The 12496-nt window shown below is 42.5% G+C and overlaps 1 protein-coding gene and 1 pseudogene across 1 annotated transcript; both read left to right on the forward strand.

The window, feature by feature from the left end:
- Positions 1 to 673: 673 nt before the first annotated feature.
- On the forward strand, positions 674 to 1873 carry LOC138899519 (uncharacterized). The gene has a single exon (XM_070186057.1). The coding sequence runs from the start codon at positions 674 to 676 to the stop codon at positions 1871 to 1873; it is 1200 nt and encodes a 399-aa protein (XP_070042158.1).
- Positions 1874 to 2035: 162 nt separating this feature from the next.
- Positions 2036 to 10530, forward strand: LOC138899520 (uncharacterized; annotated as a pseudogene).
- Positions 10531 to 12496: the final 1966 nt, after the last annotated feature.

Raw genomic sequence — 12496 nt, forward strand, 5'->3', positions numbered from 1 at the left:
CACCCGAAAATCAAAAAACCATCCTGATGCATTCTTTACGTGCTACTTGTGAATTAATTTGCTTGGCTTGTATGTTGACCGGCTTCTAGAGTAAGGAAAGAAAATTAAGAAAAAAAAGAAAAAGAAAAACCAAGAGTGAGGTAGGATAGAAAAATGCCCGATTTTGATAATCCCGATATTCAAAAATCCCGTTACTCTACCAAAGTTTCAAAAAAAAAGAAAAAAAATCATTTCAAAACAAATCATATCTTTCTGTGCATCAAGATGGACCGAACTATGCGGGTTTGATTCTCACCGGATGTGAGATACGTAGGCAACCCTCATCGGGTTCGGCCCCGTTTTTGCAAAAAATAACTAGAAAATATGAAAATGCGTCATATTGTCATAAATAAATTTAGGGGATGTCACTTTCTGTCCAAGTAGCCAGAAACGTCCCGACGGGACACAGGAAGTTTGTTTTACCAGAATAGCCACATATGGCTCTTTTCCTAATTTTGGCCACTTAGCAAGAACAACTTTAAAATCTTCATTTATGAAGGGCTGAAGGGCCGTATTTGCAAAGGTGGCCTTGAGTTGTTTGAGTTTTATTTTGCACAAATAATCTTTCTTTTGGGGTCAAAAATAAAAATAAAATAAAAAATCACTTGTTTTTAACCAGTCGCCTTAAATAAAAATGTGCAGGATGAGCACTGTTGAAAATATACCTTTTCGAGTCGTAGACGAGATTCCACTAGGACTCCATATGTGGTGGAACGACCTGGGGGAGGTCAGCAAGCGTTCTGTGAAAAAGGCTTTAGGTGGGCTTACTGGTCTTCTGGAAATTAAACCAAGGGTTGATATAATCGAAGCTTTGATACCGTTTTGGGACCCGACACACAATGTTTTCCACTTCTCTGATTTCGAGTTGACCCCTACACTAGAGGAGATAGCAGGTTATGTTGGTTTCGAAGGGAAGTTAAGGTATCAATATCCAGTAGCACCAAGAACTGTAACCTCTCATAAGTTTTTGGACCTCCTCAGTATTAGCCGGCAGGTTAAAGATGAAAATTTAGCCGGAGGATTCTGCACATTCCGTTTCTTATACAGCCGGTATGGGGACCCCCACAGATTTGAGGCTCCGGACACTGGTTTGAATCATCAGGGAAATAAAGACAAATGGGAAGCACGCAGGGGTTTGGTCTTTGTGGTGGCATTTTTAGGCACTCTGATATGCCCAAGGAGTGACAGACATATAGAATTGGGGCTCGCAGGAGTGGCCGACTTTATGGTCAAAAAGGCCAATGGCACTATCATATCGATGATTCTCACAGAAATTTACCGAGCTTTAACCGCTTGTCGAGCCGGGACAAAATTTTTTGAGGGTTGCAACTTGCTTTTACAAATGTGGTTAGTAGAACATCTTTGTCACCGCCTAGGTTACATGAACTACGGTCTGACCGGACTCAATTGCATCGAAGAATATGAAAACCGAGTAAATGGTCATGAGTTGCCAGAAGGTATTGAGGCATGGTTCGCGTATTTGGGTTCTTTAAATGCAAATCGAATTGAGTGGATTTTTGGTTGGCTCCCGGTCGATGAAGTTATTTACATGTCCGCCGGAGTGTGCTTTCTTTTATTAATGGGTCTTCGGATTATTCAGCCATATGCCCCGCATCGGGTCCTACGCCAATTGGGCAGATACCAAACAGTCCCCTATGACGAAGATTTGAGTCCACAGGTTATTGAACTATGCCTAAAAGCCACATTTCCAGAAGAAAGGGTTCGTCAGATTTGGCACCAATGTAGGTTCTTGGAACCACAGACTCAAGTACGAGAACAGCCCGCCAAAAGGCCCCATGTCCAACAATTCACCGATGGAGCACGAGAGCAATGAGTTTGGTTAGCTAAAGAAAAGGAATACCGGACTACTATAAACAAACTAGAAGAACAAATTGAAAAAATCAAATTTGATAGTAGTTTGCAGGCAGCTGAAGATGAAGGGGAAAAGAAGAGGTTGGCTAGGGAAAATGAAGCCATTCGAGCCCAAATCCAGAGAATGAAAATAGCCGCCGAGACACCGGTAAGAAGTGAGAGAGATGAGAAAATTATAACCAACCTAAGGCGAAAAGTGCATGATTATGGTTTTGACTTGACAAAGGCTGAAAAGGACTTGTTAAATGCTCAAGCAAAGTTGGCCAAAAGTGCAGAAGAACATGCTAGATTAGCCCACCAGTTGAAGCTGAAATATGATAAAGAAGTAGCAATTTTACAGAAAAAGCTGGTTGCCATGGAAAATGAAATAGTCAAGCAAATAAAGGATTTCAAGACAAAAAGAGAGCATTGCTATGCATTGATTTACCAACTACAAGAAAGCCTGCAACAGTTACAAGACCAAAACAACACAGATACACAAGTGTTAGAGGCTCGGGCCCAGCAGATTGGACGTTTGCTTCAAGAAAAGGGTGTCATCAGAATGAGGATTAAAGAGATAGCTGATTATGTTGTAATGAAATGCCATGAATGTAAAGACATGACCAAGTCTATGTTTTTTGCTTCTGTAATGAGATTCGTTCGACAGGTGATGGTTGACCTAGACCACCTTCAAGAAGATATTGCCCGTAGGCCCGTGCGGAGACCGGCTGATGTCCCGCAAGCCCCCGGAGTACCAGTGGAGGCTCTTATGTATTTTTGATTTTTTTTTAGTTAGTTTTTGAGTCTGTATTTTACTTTCCTCGAGTTTTGTTCATCCTTGTCAAGGTTTCTTATTGCTTTATTTTGAGTCTGTAGATTTTTCTTTTGTAGTCATCACTACTTTTAAGTCCTTGTAATAGAAAATCTAAAAGATGTCTTTTATTAATGAAATATTGAAAAAAAAATCATTTCGCATTTATTTTCCTGAACTACGTAATGATCTGATTCATGCGGCGTCATGATACGTAGGCAATCCCCATAGGATTCGATCATAGTCTTAAAAGAAAATAGAGAAAAGAAAACAAAAAAAGAAGAAGAGGAAAATAAAAAAAGGAGGGAAGAAAGAAAAGAGGGGCCAAACAAAAGAAGAAAAAGAGAATGAGAATTAAAAGAGCGAAACACAGCAAAAGGAGAGAGGAAAAAATCAGGATTCGAAATTTGGGAAAAGAGCCGGGATGAAACACATAAGCCGTCGCAAAGCATTTAGAAACGTTTAACTGCTTAGGTGCATTGCATCCCCAATATGCGATTCCCTATCTGTTAAATGCTTCAAAACTGACCAAGTTATTTTTGTGTGCAAAGAAAGACAGGTTCTGTTTAGGTGGTTAGTTTGTTGGCATCCTGGCAAGTCACCCCTATAATACCAGATCAAAGCGCAAGGCAGTCATGACTAGCAAAGAGTCGGACACGGGTGTTGTTGACCCGCCGAGGGAGATTGTAGAATCAGAGTCTGAATTGAAAGAGGAGGTCCACAGGTTGAAGCATCAAATGGATGAAATGTATCAAGCCTGGATCAGGGGGCATCCTCCACCTTCATTTCCCGCTAACTACACAGAAAATCCCGCTTTCATCCCATCACTGGCACAAGCCCAGAATCCCACTACCGTTGATCTTTCCCCTCGGCATGCACCGGGTTTTACCCCTTTCCACCACTACCCCGGCACCTCGTCCTAAACTTTCCATGCTCCACCAGCCAAAACAACCGCATACCCGGCTCTGACATCTGCTCCTGTTTTCGTAGCCCCTCCGCGAATTACCCTCCACTGATCTTCTAGTGAACCCGCGTTCCAAGCTCCAGATACCCAATATTATGCTCTGGAACCAACTTTCAAAGTCACGGATCCTTATTCCTACACCCCTTACTTTGAACCTCCTGTTGAAACTGAGAAACCATCCCGGAACGTGGAGCAGGATGAGATATTCAGGAAAGTGAAGAGTCTAGAACAATCTTTGAAGAACATGCAAGGGATAGGAAGCCAAGTAAGTGTGGCTTACAAGGATTTATGCTTATTCCCTGATGTCCAACTGCCCGCTGGGTTCAAGATGCCCAAGTTTGACCTGTACGATGGACATGGAGATCCCGTGGCCCATTTGAGAGGCTTTTCCAGCAAGATGAGAGGCGCCGGTGGGAAAGACGAATTATTAATGGCGTATTTCAGTCAGAGTCTGAGTGGGGCGGCTTTGGAATGGTACACCCGCCAAGACGCTAGCAGGTGGTACACATGGGACAACTTGGCTCAGGCCTTTGCTCGGCACTTTCAGTACAATATAGACATTATCCCGGATCGCCTATCTTTGACCAAGGTAGAGAAGAAGCCCAGTGAGAGCTTTAGGGAATATGGTTTCAGATGGAGAGAACAAGCTGCACGGGTCAATCCTCCAATGGAAGAAGATGAGATGGTCGAGTACTTTCTTCAAGCATTAGAACCTACTTATTTTGGCCATTTGATCTCAGCCATAGGTAAGTCCTTCAACGATGTGGTAAAGATGGGATGAATGGTGGAAGAGGGACTCAAGTCAAGCAAGATCATGAGCTACTCCACCATAAAAGCAACCACACAGGCAATTCAAAGTGGCACCGGAAGCCTGTTAGGCAAAAAGAAGAAAGATGATGTCGCTATGTTTGTCTCTGGATCAGGGCGTGGCCCAAGGGGTTCGCCTCACCAGTACACCCAACCTCGACCCCAACCTCAAGCCTACACCCTAGCTCCATATAATCCATCCCAACATTATTTCCCACCACAAGACCCTCAATATTCAGTCAGACCACCCCAATACCATGTTCACCATGCACAGTCATATGCGCAACCCCCTTCTTACCCGCAATGGCATGCTCCAACTCCACAAAATCCTTATCCACCCCCACAACCATACCGAAACCCTACTGGTCCAAGCTTTCGATCGAGGCCAAATTATAGAAAAGAGAGGCAGCAGCGGAAAGAAACCTTCACCCCTCTTAGAGAGTCGTATACCAATTTGTTTCAAAGGTTGAGGCAGTTGGACGTTTTGAGGCCTGAGCCAAAGACACCAAATCCACCTCCAAGGAACCTTGATTATTCCCTCAGATGCGCATATTGTACTGATGCCCCAGGGCACGACACAAAGAAGTGTTGGCATTTGAAGAGGGCGATCCAAGAGCTTATTGATACAAATCAAATTGTGGTCCAGATCCCGGAGGTGCCAAACATCAACCAAAATCCTTTGCCGGCTCATGCAGAGACACATATGATTGAGATAGTTCATAAGTATGGGGAGCCCAAGAATTCTTCCAAGTCTATCTTGATGATCCGGGCTAGCGAAAGTAATCCATTTAAAGATCCAGATTTTGCAAAAGCAACGACCTTGACAGTTGAAGGGGTGTCGGAGAAGCTAAGCATGCTCGGCGTGAAGCCATCTGTATTGGTTATGAAAGGGCCTCTGATTGATGTTGAAGCGAACCAGGAAAAGCAAAAAGTGATTGTACCAGGAGCTCGTATTACCCCCGTTATTATTAAGCCAGTGACCCAATTACCAATGGTTGACACAAAAGCCGTCCTGTGGAATTACAAACAGGTGATAGTAACATATAAGGGGAAAGAAGTAGAGGAAGAAGTCAATAAAACTGGAGGACTGACTCGTTCTAGGAGATGTTTTACCCCAGAAGAACTAAGGAAAGCTAAGCCATTCAAGGATGGACACCTCTCAGTAAAGAAGCCGGTCACCGAAGAAGAGGCTGAAGAGTTCCTGAAAAAGATGAAAATGCAAGACTATTCCATTGTAGAGCAGTTAAGGAAAACACCAGCTCAGATCTCTCTTTTGTCTTTGCTGATACATTCAGATGAACACCGCAAAGCCCTGATGAAGATTTTAAATGAGGCCCATGTTCATGATAAGATCACGGTAAACCAATTGGAAAAGATTGCTAACAAGATTTTCGATGCAAACAGGATCACTTTCTCAGATGATGAACTTCCTATGGAGGGTACGGAGCACAACCGAGCTCTTTATCTTACAGTGAAGTGTGAGGATTCTGCTGTCTCAAGGGTATTGGTTGATAATGGTTCTAGTGCAAATGTCTGCCCTCTGTCCACTTCGCAAAAGTTGAAGATCGGCACTGAAAGGATCCACATGAACAATGTATGTGTTCGAGGCTTTGATGGAGGAGGGAAAGATTCTATCGGTGATATAATGCTCGAATTGTCAATAGGGCCAGTTGAGTTCACTATGGAGTTCCAAGAGCTAGATATGGCTGTCTCCTACAACTTGTTATTGGGCAGGCCATGGATACATGCTGCCAAGGCAATCCCGTATTCTCTGCATCAAATGGTAAAGTTCGAATGGGACAGGCAGGAAATAGTTGTGCACGGTGATGAGAACTTATCTGCTTACAATGACACAATTGTTCCATTTATTGAAGTTGAAGATAATAAAGGGCCTTGGGTGTACCAAACGTTTGAAACAGTGTCTGTCGAGAAGATTCCTGAAGGAGAATGCATTCCAGGTCCAAAGCTACCCTCCGCGTCCGTCATGGTAGCAAATGAAATATTGAAGAATGGTTTTGTGCCGGGCAAAGGCCTGGGTTCGTCTCTGCAGGGTATTGCACATCCGGTGTGTCCACATGAAAGTTTCGGTACATTTGGTTTGGGATTCACACTCATAGGGAAGGACATGAAAAAGGCTAAAATTTTGAAAAGAAAGGCATGGTCACTTCCTAAGCCTGTTCCACATATCTCCAAGTCTTTTGTCAAGCCAGGGGTCGCAAAACGCCCAATATCAGCGGTCCCAAAACCTGTGGTCGACTTTGATGAAGAGCTGATCAGGAGGTTCCAGAGTTTGTTTGATGAGGCTAACATGGTGGAAATCGGGGAAGGTTCCAGTAATGCCGATGTGCAGCTCGTTGGGCCAAATGTGAAGCTTAGCAATTGGAAAGCTATTCCTCTCCCCACCCGGAAGGAGTTTTGGTAGTTTGCTTTGTTTTCCTTTTTGTTATCTGGGTTATTCCAGGGTTGTAATCCAAATTTTTTATTTTTTGCTTGTTTTGATGTACAAACCCTTCTATCTTTTATTTTCAATGAAATACAATTTCCCGTTTTCCATTATTCCTGATAGCGTTTCAATTTTGTTTTGTTTCTTTTTTTCTGTACAGTTCTTTTTATGCTGGTTTCAATGACATGACATGCATGAGGAATTTTCAGCCAAATCTTAAAAGCCAATCTAATTCCGAAACAACAATCCAAGAAGTAGAGTGTGATGATGAAACAGAATATGATGAAGAAGCAGCATTTCAGGAAATCAGTAGAGAACTAAATCACTTTGAAGAAAAACCCAAGCCTAATTTGAATGAAACTGAAGCAATCAATTTAGGAGATCAAGATAATATCAGGGAAACCAAGATAAGTTTGCATCTGGAACCACAAATCAAGGAAGAAATAATCAAAGCACTGTTTGAATATAAAGATGTTTTTGCATGGTCGTATGACGACATGCCGGGTTTGAGCACTGATTTGGTAGTTCAAAAATTGCCAACTGATCCGGCATTCCCTCCAGTCAAGCAAAAGTTAAGGAAGTTCAAGACTGACATGAGTGTGAAGATCAAAGAAGAAATCACAAAGCAGCTTGACGCAAAGGTCATTCGGGTCACTCGATATCCCACTTGGTTAGCTAATGTCGTGCTAGTACCAAAGAAGGATGGTAAGACCAGGGTCTGTGTTGATTATCGTGATCTCAATAAGGCAAGTCCAAAAGATAACTTTCCATTGCCGAACATTCATATTCTGATCGACAATTGTGCCAAGCATGAGATTGGGTCTTTTGTGGATTGCTACGCAGGATATCACCAGATCCTGATGGATGAGGAAGATGCAGAAAAGACAACGTTCATCACACCATGGGGGACATACTGCTACCGGGTAATGCCAGTTAGTTTGAAGAATGCTGGGGCAACTTATATGAGGGCAATGCCTACCATATTTCATGACATGATACACAAGGAAATTGAGGTTTATGTAGATGATGTGATCATAAAGTCAAAGAAGCAGTCCGACCATGTTGGAGACTTGAGAAAGTTCTTCCAAAGGCTCCGCAGGTACAACCTCAAGCTCAATCCGGCAAAATATGCATTTGGTGTCCCGTCCGAAAAACTGTTGGGATTCATAGTCAGTCGATGCGGTATTGAGTTGGACCCATCAAAGATCAAATCCATCCAAGAATTACCACCGCCAAAGAACAAAACCGAGGTAATGAGCCTTCTCGGAAGGTTAAACTACATCAGCAGGTTTATTGCTCAACTCACGACAACTTGTGAGCCCATCTTTAAGTTGCTGAAGAAGAATGTTGCGGTTAAGTGGACTGATGAGTGTCAGGAAGCATTTGATAAGATCAAAAGTTACCTGTCAAACCCACCTGTGCTGGTCCCGCCAGAACCTGGGAGACCTTTAATTCTCTATTTGACGGTATTGGATAATTCTTTCGGTTGTGTGTTGGGTCAACACGACATCACGGGCAAGAAAGAGCAAGCCATTTATTATCTCAGCAAGAAGTTCACTCCTTATAAGGTTAAGTATACTCTTCTTGAAAGGACATGTTGCGCCCTGACTTGGGTGGCACAAAAGTTGAAGCATTATCTATCATCCTACACTACTTACCTCATTTCGCATGGATCCTCTAAAGTATATCTTTCAGAAGCCTATGCCCACAGGAAGATTGGCAAAGTGGCAGATTTTACTCACAGAGTTTGATATCATCTATGTGACTCGGACCGCGATGAAAGCCCAAGCCCTGGCCGATCACTTGGCCGAGAATCCGGTGGATGAAGAATATGAGCCACTGAAGACTTATTTTCCTGATGAAGAAGTGATGTATGTTGACGAGGCTGATCATGATGAAAAGCCAGGTTGGAAACTCTTCTTTGATGGAGCTGCTAATATGAAAGGTGTCGGAATAGGGGCTGTACTCATTTCTGAAACAAGGCATTACTACCCCGTAACAGCTCAGCTTCGATTTTATTACACTAACAACATGGCTGAATACGAGGCATGCATTCTGGGTTTGAGGCTAGCTATAGACATGGGAGTTCAAGAAATATTGGTTTTGGGAGATTCAGATTTGTTGGTTCACCAGATTCAGGGAGAATGGGAGACTCGGGATTTGAAGCTCATACCGTATCGACAATGTTTGCATGATCTTTGTCAATGATTCAGGTCGGTAGAATTCAGGCATATTCCCAGGATTCATTATGAGATTGCCGATGCCTTGGCTACTCTGGCGTCAATGTTACACCATCCAGATAAGACTTATGTCGACCCTCTGCATATTGATCAGCATGCCTATTGCAATGTGATTGAGGAGGAACCTGATGGTGAGCCTTGGTTCCATGATGTCAAGGAATACATCAAATCGGGGGTATATCCGGTACATGCCACATGTGATCAAAAGAGAACCATTCAACGTCTGGCTAGTGGATTTTTCTTAAGTGGGGGAATATTGTACAAGAGAACTCCAGATCTAGGATTACTAAGGTGCTTAGATGCTAAACAAGCTTCGACTATCATGGCCGAAGTGCATTCCGGAGTTTGCGGGCTGCATATGAGTGGGTATGTCTTGGCAAAGAAGATTCTTCGAGCAGGTTATTATTGGCTCACCATGGAACGAGATTGCATCAGCTTCGTTTGCAAATGTCATCAATGCCAGGTGCATGGTGATTTGATTCATTCCCCGCCATCTGAGTTGCACACAATGTCTACACCTTGGCCCTTTGTTGTTTAGGGCATGGATGTCATTGGACCAATTGAGCCGGCAGCATCAAACGGGCATAGGTTTATTCTGGTGGCCATTGATTACTTTACCAAATGGGTCGAAGCTGTAACTTTCAAGTCCGTGACCAAGAAGGCGATGGTAGATTTTGTTCATTCAAACATCATTTTCCGGTTCGGAATTCCCAAGGTAATCATCACAGATAATGCTTCTAACCTCAACAGTCATTTGATGAAAGAGGTATGCCAACAGTTCAAGATTATGCATCGAAACTCCACTCCGTATCGTCCTAAGGCAAATGGAGCTGTTGAGGCTACTAACAAGAACATAAAGAAGATACTTCGTAAGATGGTGCAAGGTTCCAGGCAATGGCATGAAAAGTTACCTTTTGCTTTACTGGGTTATCGCACTACTGTTCGCACTTCAATTGGTGCAACTCCCTATTTGCTGGTATATGGAACCGAGGTAGTTATACCTGCGGAAGTTGAGATTCCATCCCTGTGGATCATTGCTGAAGCTGAAATTGATGATGATGAGTGGGTCAAGACCCGGCTAGAGCAATTGAGTTTGATTGATGAAAAAAGATTGGCAGCAGTATGTCACGGTCAATTGTATCAGAAAAGAATGGCAAGAGCATACAACAAGAAGGTGCGTCCCCGAAAATTTGAGGTGGGTCAGTTGGTGTTGAAATGCATCCTTCCACATCAGGCTGAAGCTAAAGGCAAGTTCGCCCCAAACTGGCAGGGGTCGTTCATTGTGACAAAGGTGTTGCCCAATGGTGCTTTGTATTTAACAGACATAGAAGGTAAATGTGTGGATATGGCCATCAATTCTGATGCAGTAAAGAGATATTATGTATGATTATTTTGCTTATCTTCAATCGCATTTTGTACTAAGCATGTTCAAAGTTGGAATGACGAAGGCATTTTATTCTGCTATCCCAAACACTTTTATCATTTGTTACCCCTTTTGAGCCTTATTTATGTTATTTCATACTCCTCTTTTGGAATCAGAAGTAGAGCTGGAAATAGAAAAAGAAAAGGAAAAAAAAAGAGAAAAGCAAAAGAAAGAAAAGAGAAAAAGAAAAAGAAAAGCAAAGTAACAAAAACAAAACAACTTTTACTAGTTTGAACTACGTTTGACCTGATTCCTTTTAAGGATATGTAGGCAGCCTTACACGGTTCGGTACTATCAAAATAAAAATTTAAAATTTCCCAGATTCGAAAAAACTGGGGCAGAAGTTTTAGTTTTGAAAAAAAAAAGATTTAATTCCAAAAGTTGTAATTTTGAACCCCTTCATCTTAAATTATTTTGAGCCTGCATGCCACCCTTTCTTTCTAACCCTGTCCAAAACCTACACTACAGTCCAAAGAAAGACCTTCCGATCAACTTTGAGGATGCCAAGTCAAGTGAGATGGAGGTATTATTTACATCATGGGTAGCACCTTTGTTCATGGGCAGAAGGAAAAGTGAATAAATGAGAGAGTCTTATTGGTGAAAACCCTCACGGGCACCATAGGGCGATGGTGAGTTGAGAGAAAATTTAAATGAGAGAGTCTTATTGGTGAAAACCCTCACGGGCACCATAGAGCGATGGTGAGTCGAGAGAAAATTCAAATGAGAGAGTCTTATTGGTGAAAACCCTTACGGGCACTATAAGGCGACAATGAGTTGAGAGAGGAGCAAATGAGAGAGGTTTGCTGGTGAAAACCCCTCGGGGCATTACAAGCCGAATGAGGTTCATGACTTTACAGAGAAATTGAATTATGGAAAACACGATTTTGAAGTCTGAAGACATGGCATGAACTGAAATGTGATTAGTTGGATGGATTAGGCCGATCAGTCCGAAATGCATGTCATGATCATTGGAGCCAGTTGCTTCATTCAGATAAGTCTCTTTTCCATTTTTCTTCAAATAGTCATCTTTGTTTTTTTCTTTTTTATTCCTAATTCTCAAAGTCACTTCGCTTCGTTTCTTTTGGGTCTATTTTTCTAAGTCTCTGTCAAATTAGTCTTTTGTTAAGCAAGCAAGAAAGGACTTCAAAGCTCATTACCAGCTTTTTATTTGCACCAAGCGAAATTCAGCCAGGCACATCACAAGGGACAAGATTTAGAATGAGCAATGTGGTGGTAACTGAAGTTCGGGTGGTCAAGTGATTCGTGAATTTGTAGGAAATGCAAAGGTTCAACAGTTGTCAGAATGAAAGTGCCATACGACGAGTTGAGTGTAAGGGATTCAAGTCATTCAGAGGTTTTGTGGTCGAGGTCCGATTGAAAGGTCAAACAATTTTTTGTAGCCCGAAGCATCTAATCAGAATGAAGCGGGATAGTGGCAGAAGCAGACACTTTCAGCAAGGATGCCGCAAACTAACCGCCACATTTTCAAACTAACAAATTTTCTTTGTTTTAAGCAGGGGCAAGAAATCTTTTTCGCTTTGCCAGGAAATCCCCATGAGGAAAGCATGTTCCAGATAAGTTCAATCTTAAGTTTTCAGGACCCTCCTGGATAATGGGATCTAATTTTAAGTTTTCAGGACCCTCCTGGATAATGGGATGCAACTAACAATCAATGAATGTTCCTGGTACAAACTGGGGCAGAAATTTTTCTCTGTTTTGTCTGTGTTGTGGTGATAGCAAGCGCCTACATGGAGAACGAGGGAATTTATTTCAAGTTTTAAGTCATCAGGCACCCACCTGGGGTACAAGGGAATTTATTTCAAGTTTTAAGTCATCAGGCGCCCACCTGGGGAACGAGGGAATTCATTTAAGTTTTAAGGCAAAATCAGGCGCCCACCTGGAGAACGAGAGAATTTAT

This window comes from Nicotiana tomentosiformis, chromosome 9, assembly GCF_000390325.3.
Source record: "Nicotiana tomentosiformis chromosome 9, ASM39032v3, whole genome shotgun sequence".
Classification (NCBI taxonomy): Eukaryota; Viridiplantae; Streptophyta; class Magnoliopsida; order Solanales; family Solanaceae; genus Nicotiana; species Nicotiana tomentosiformis.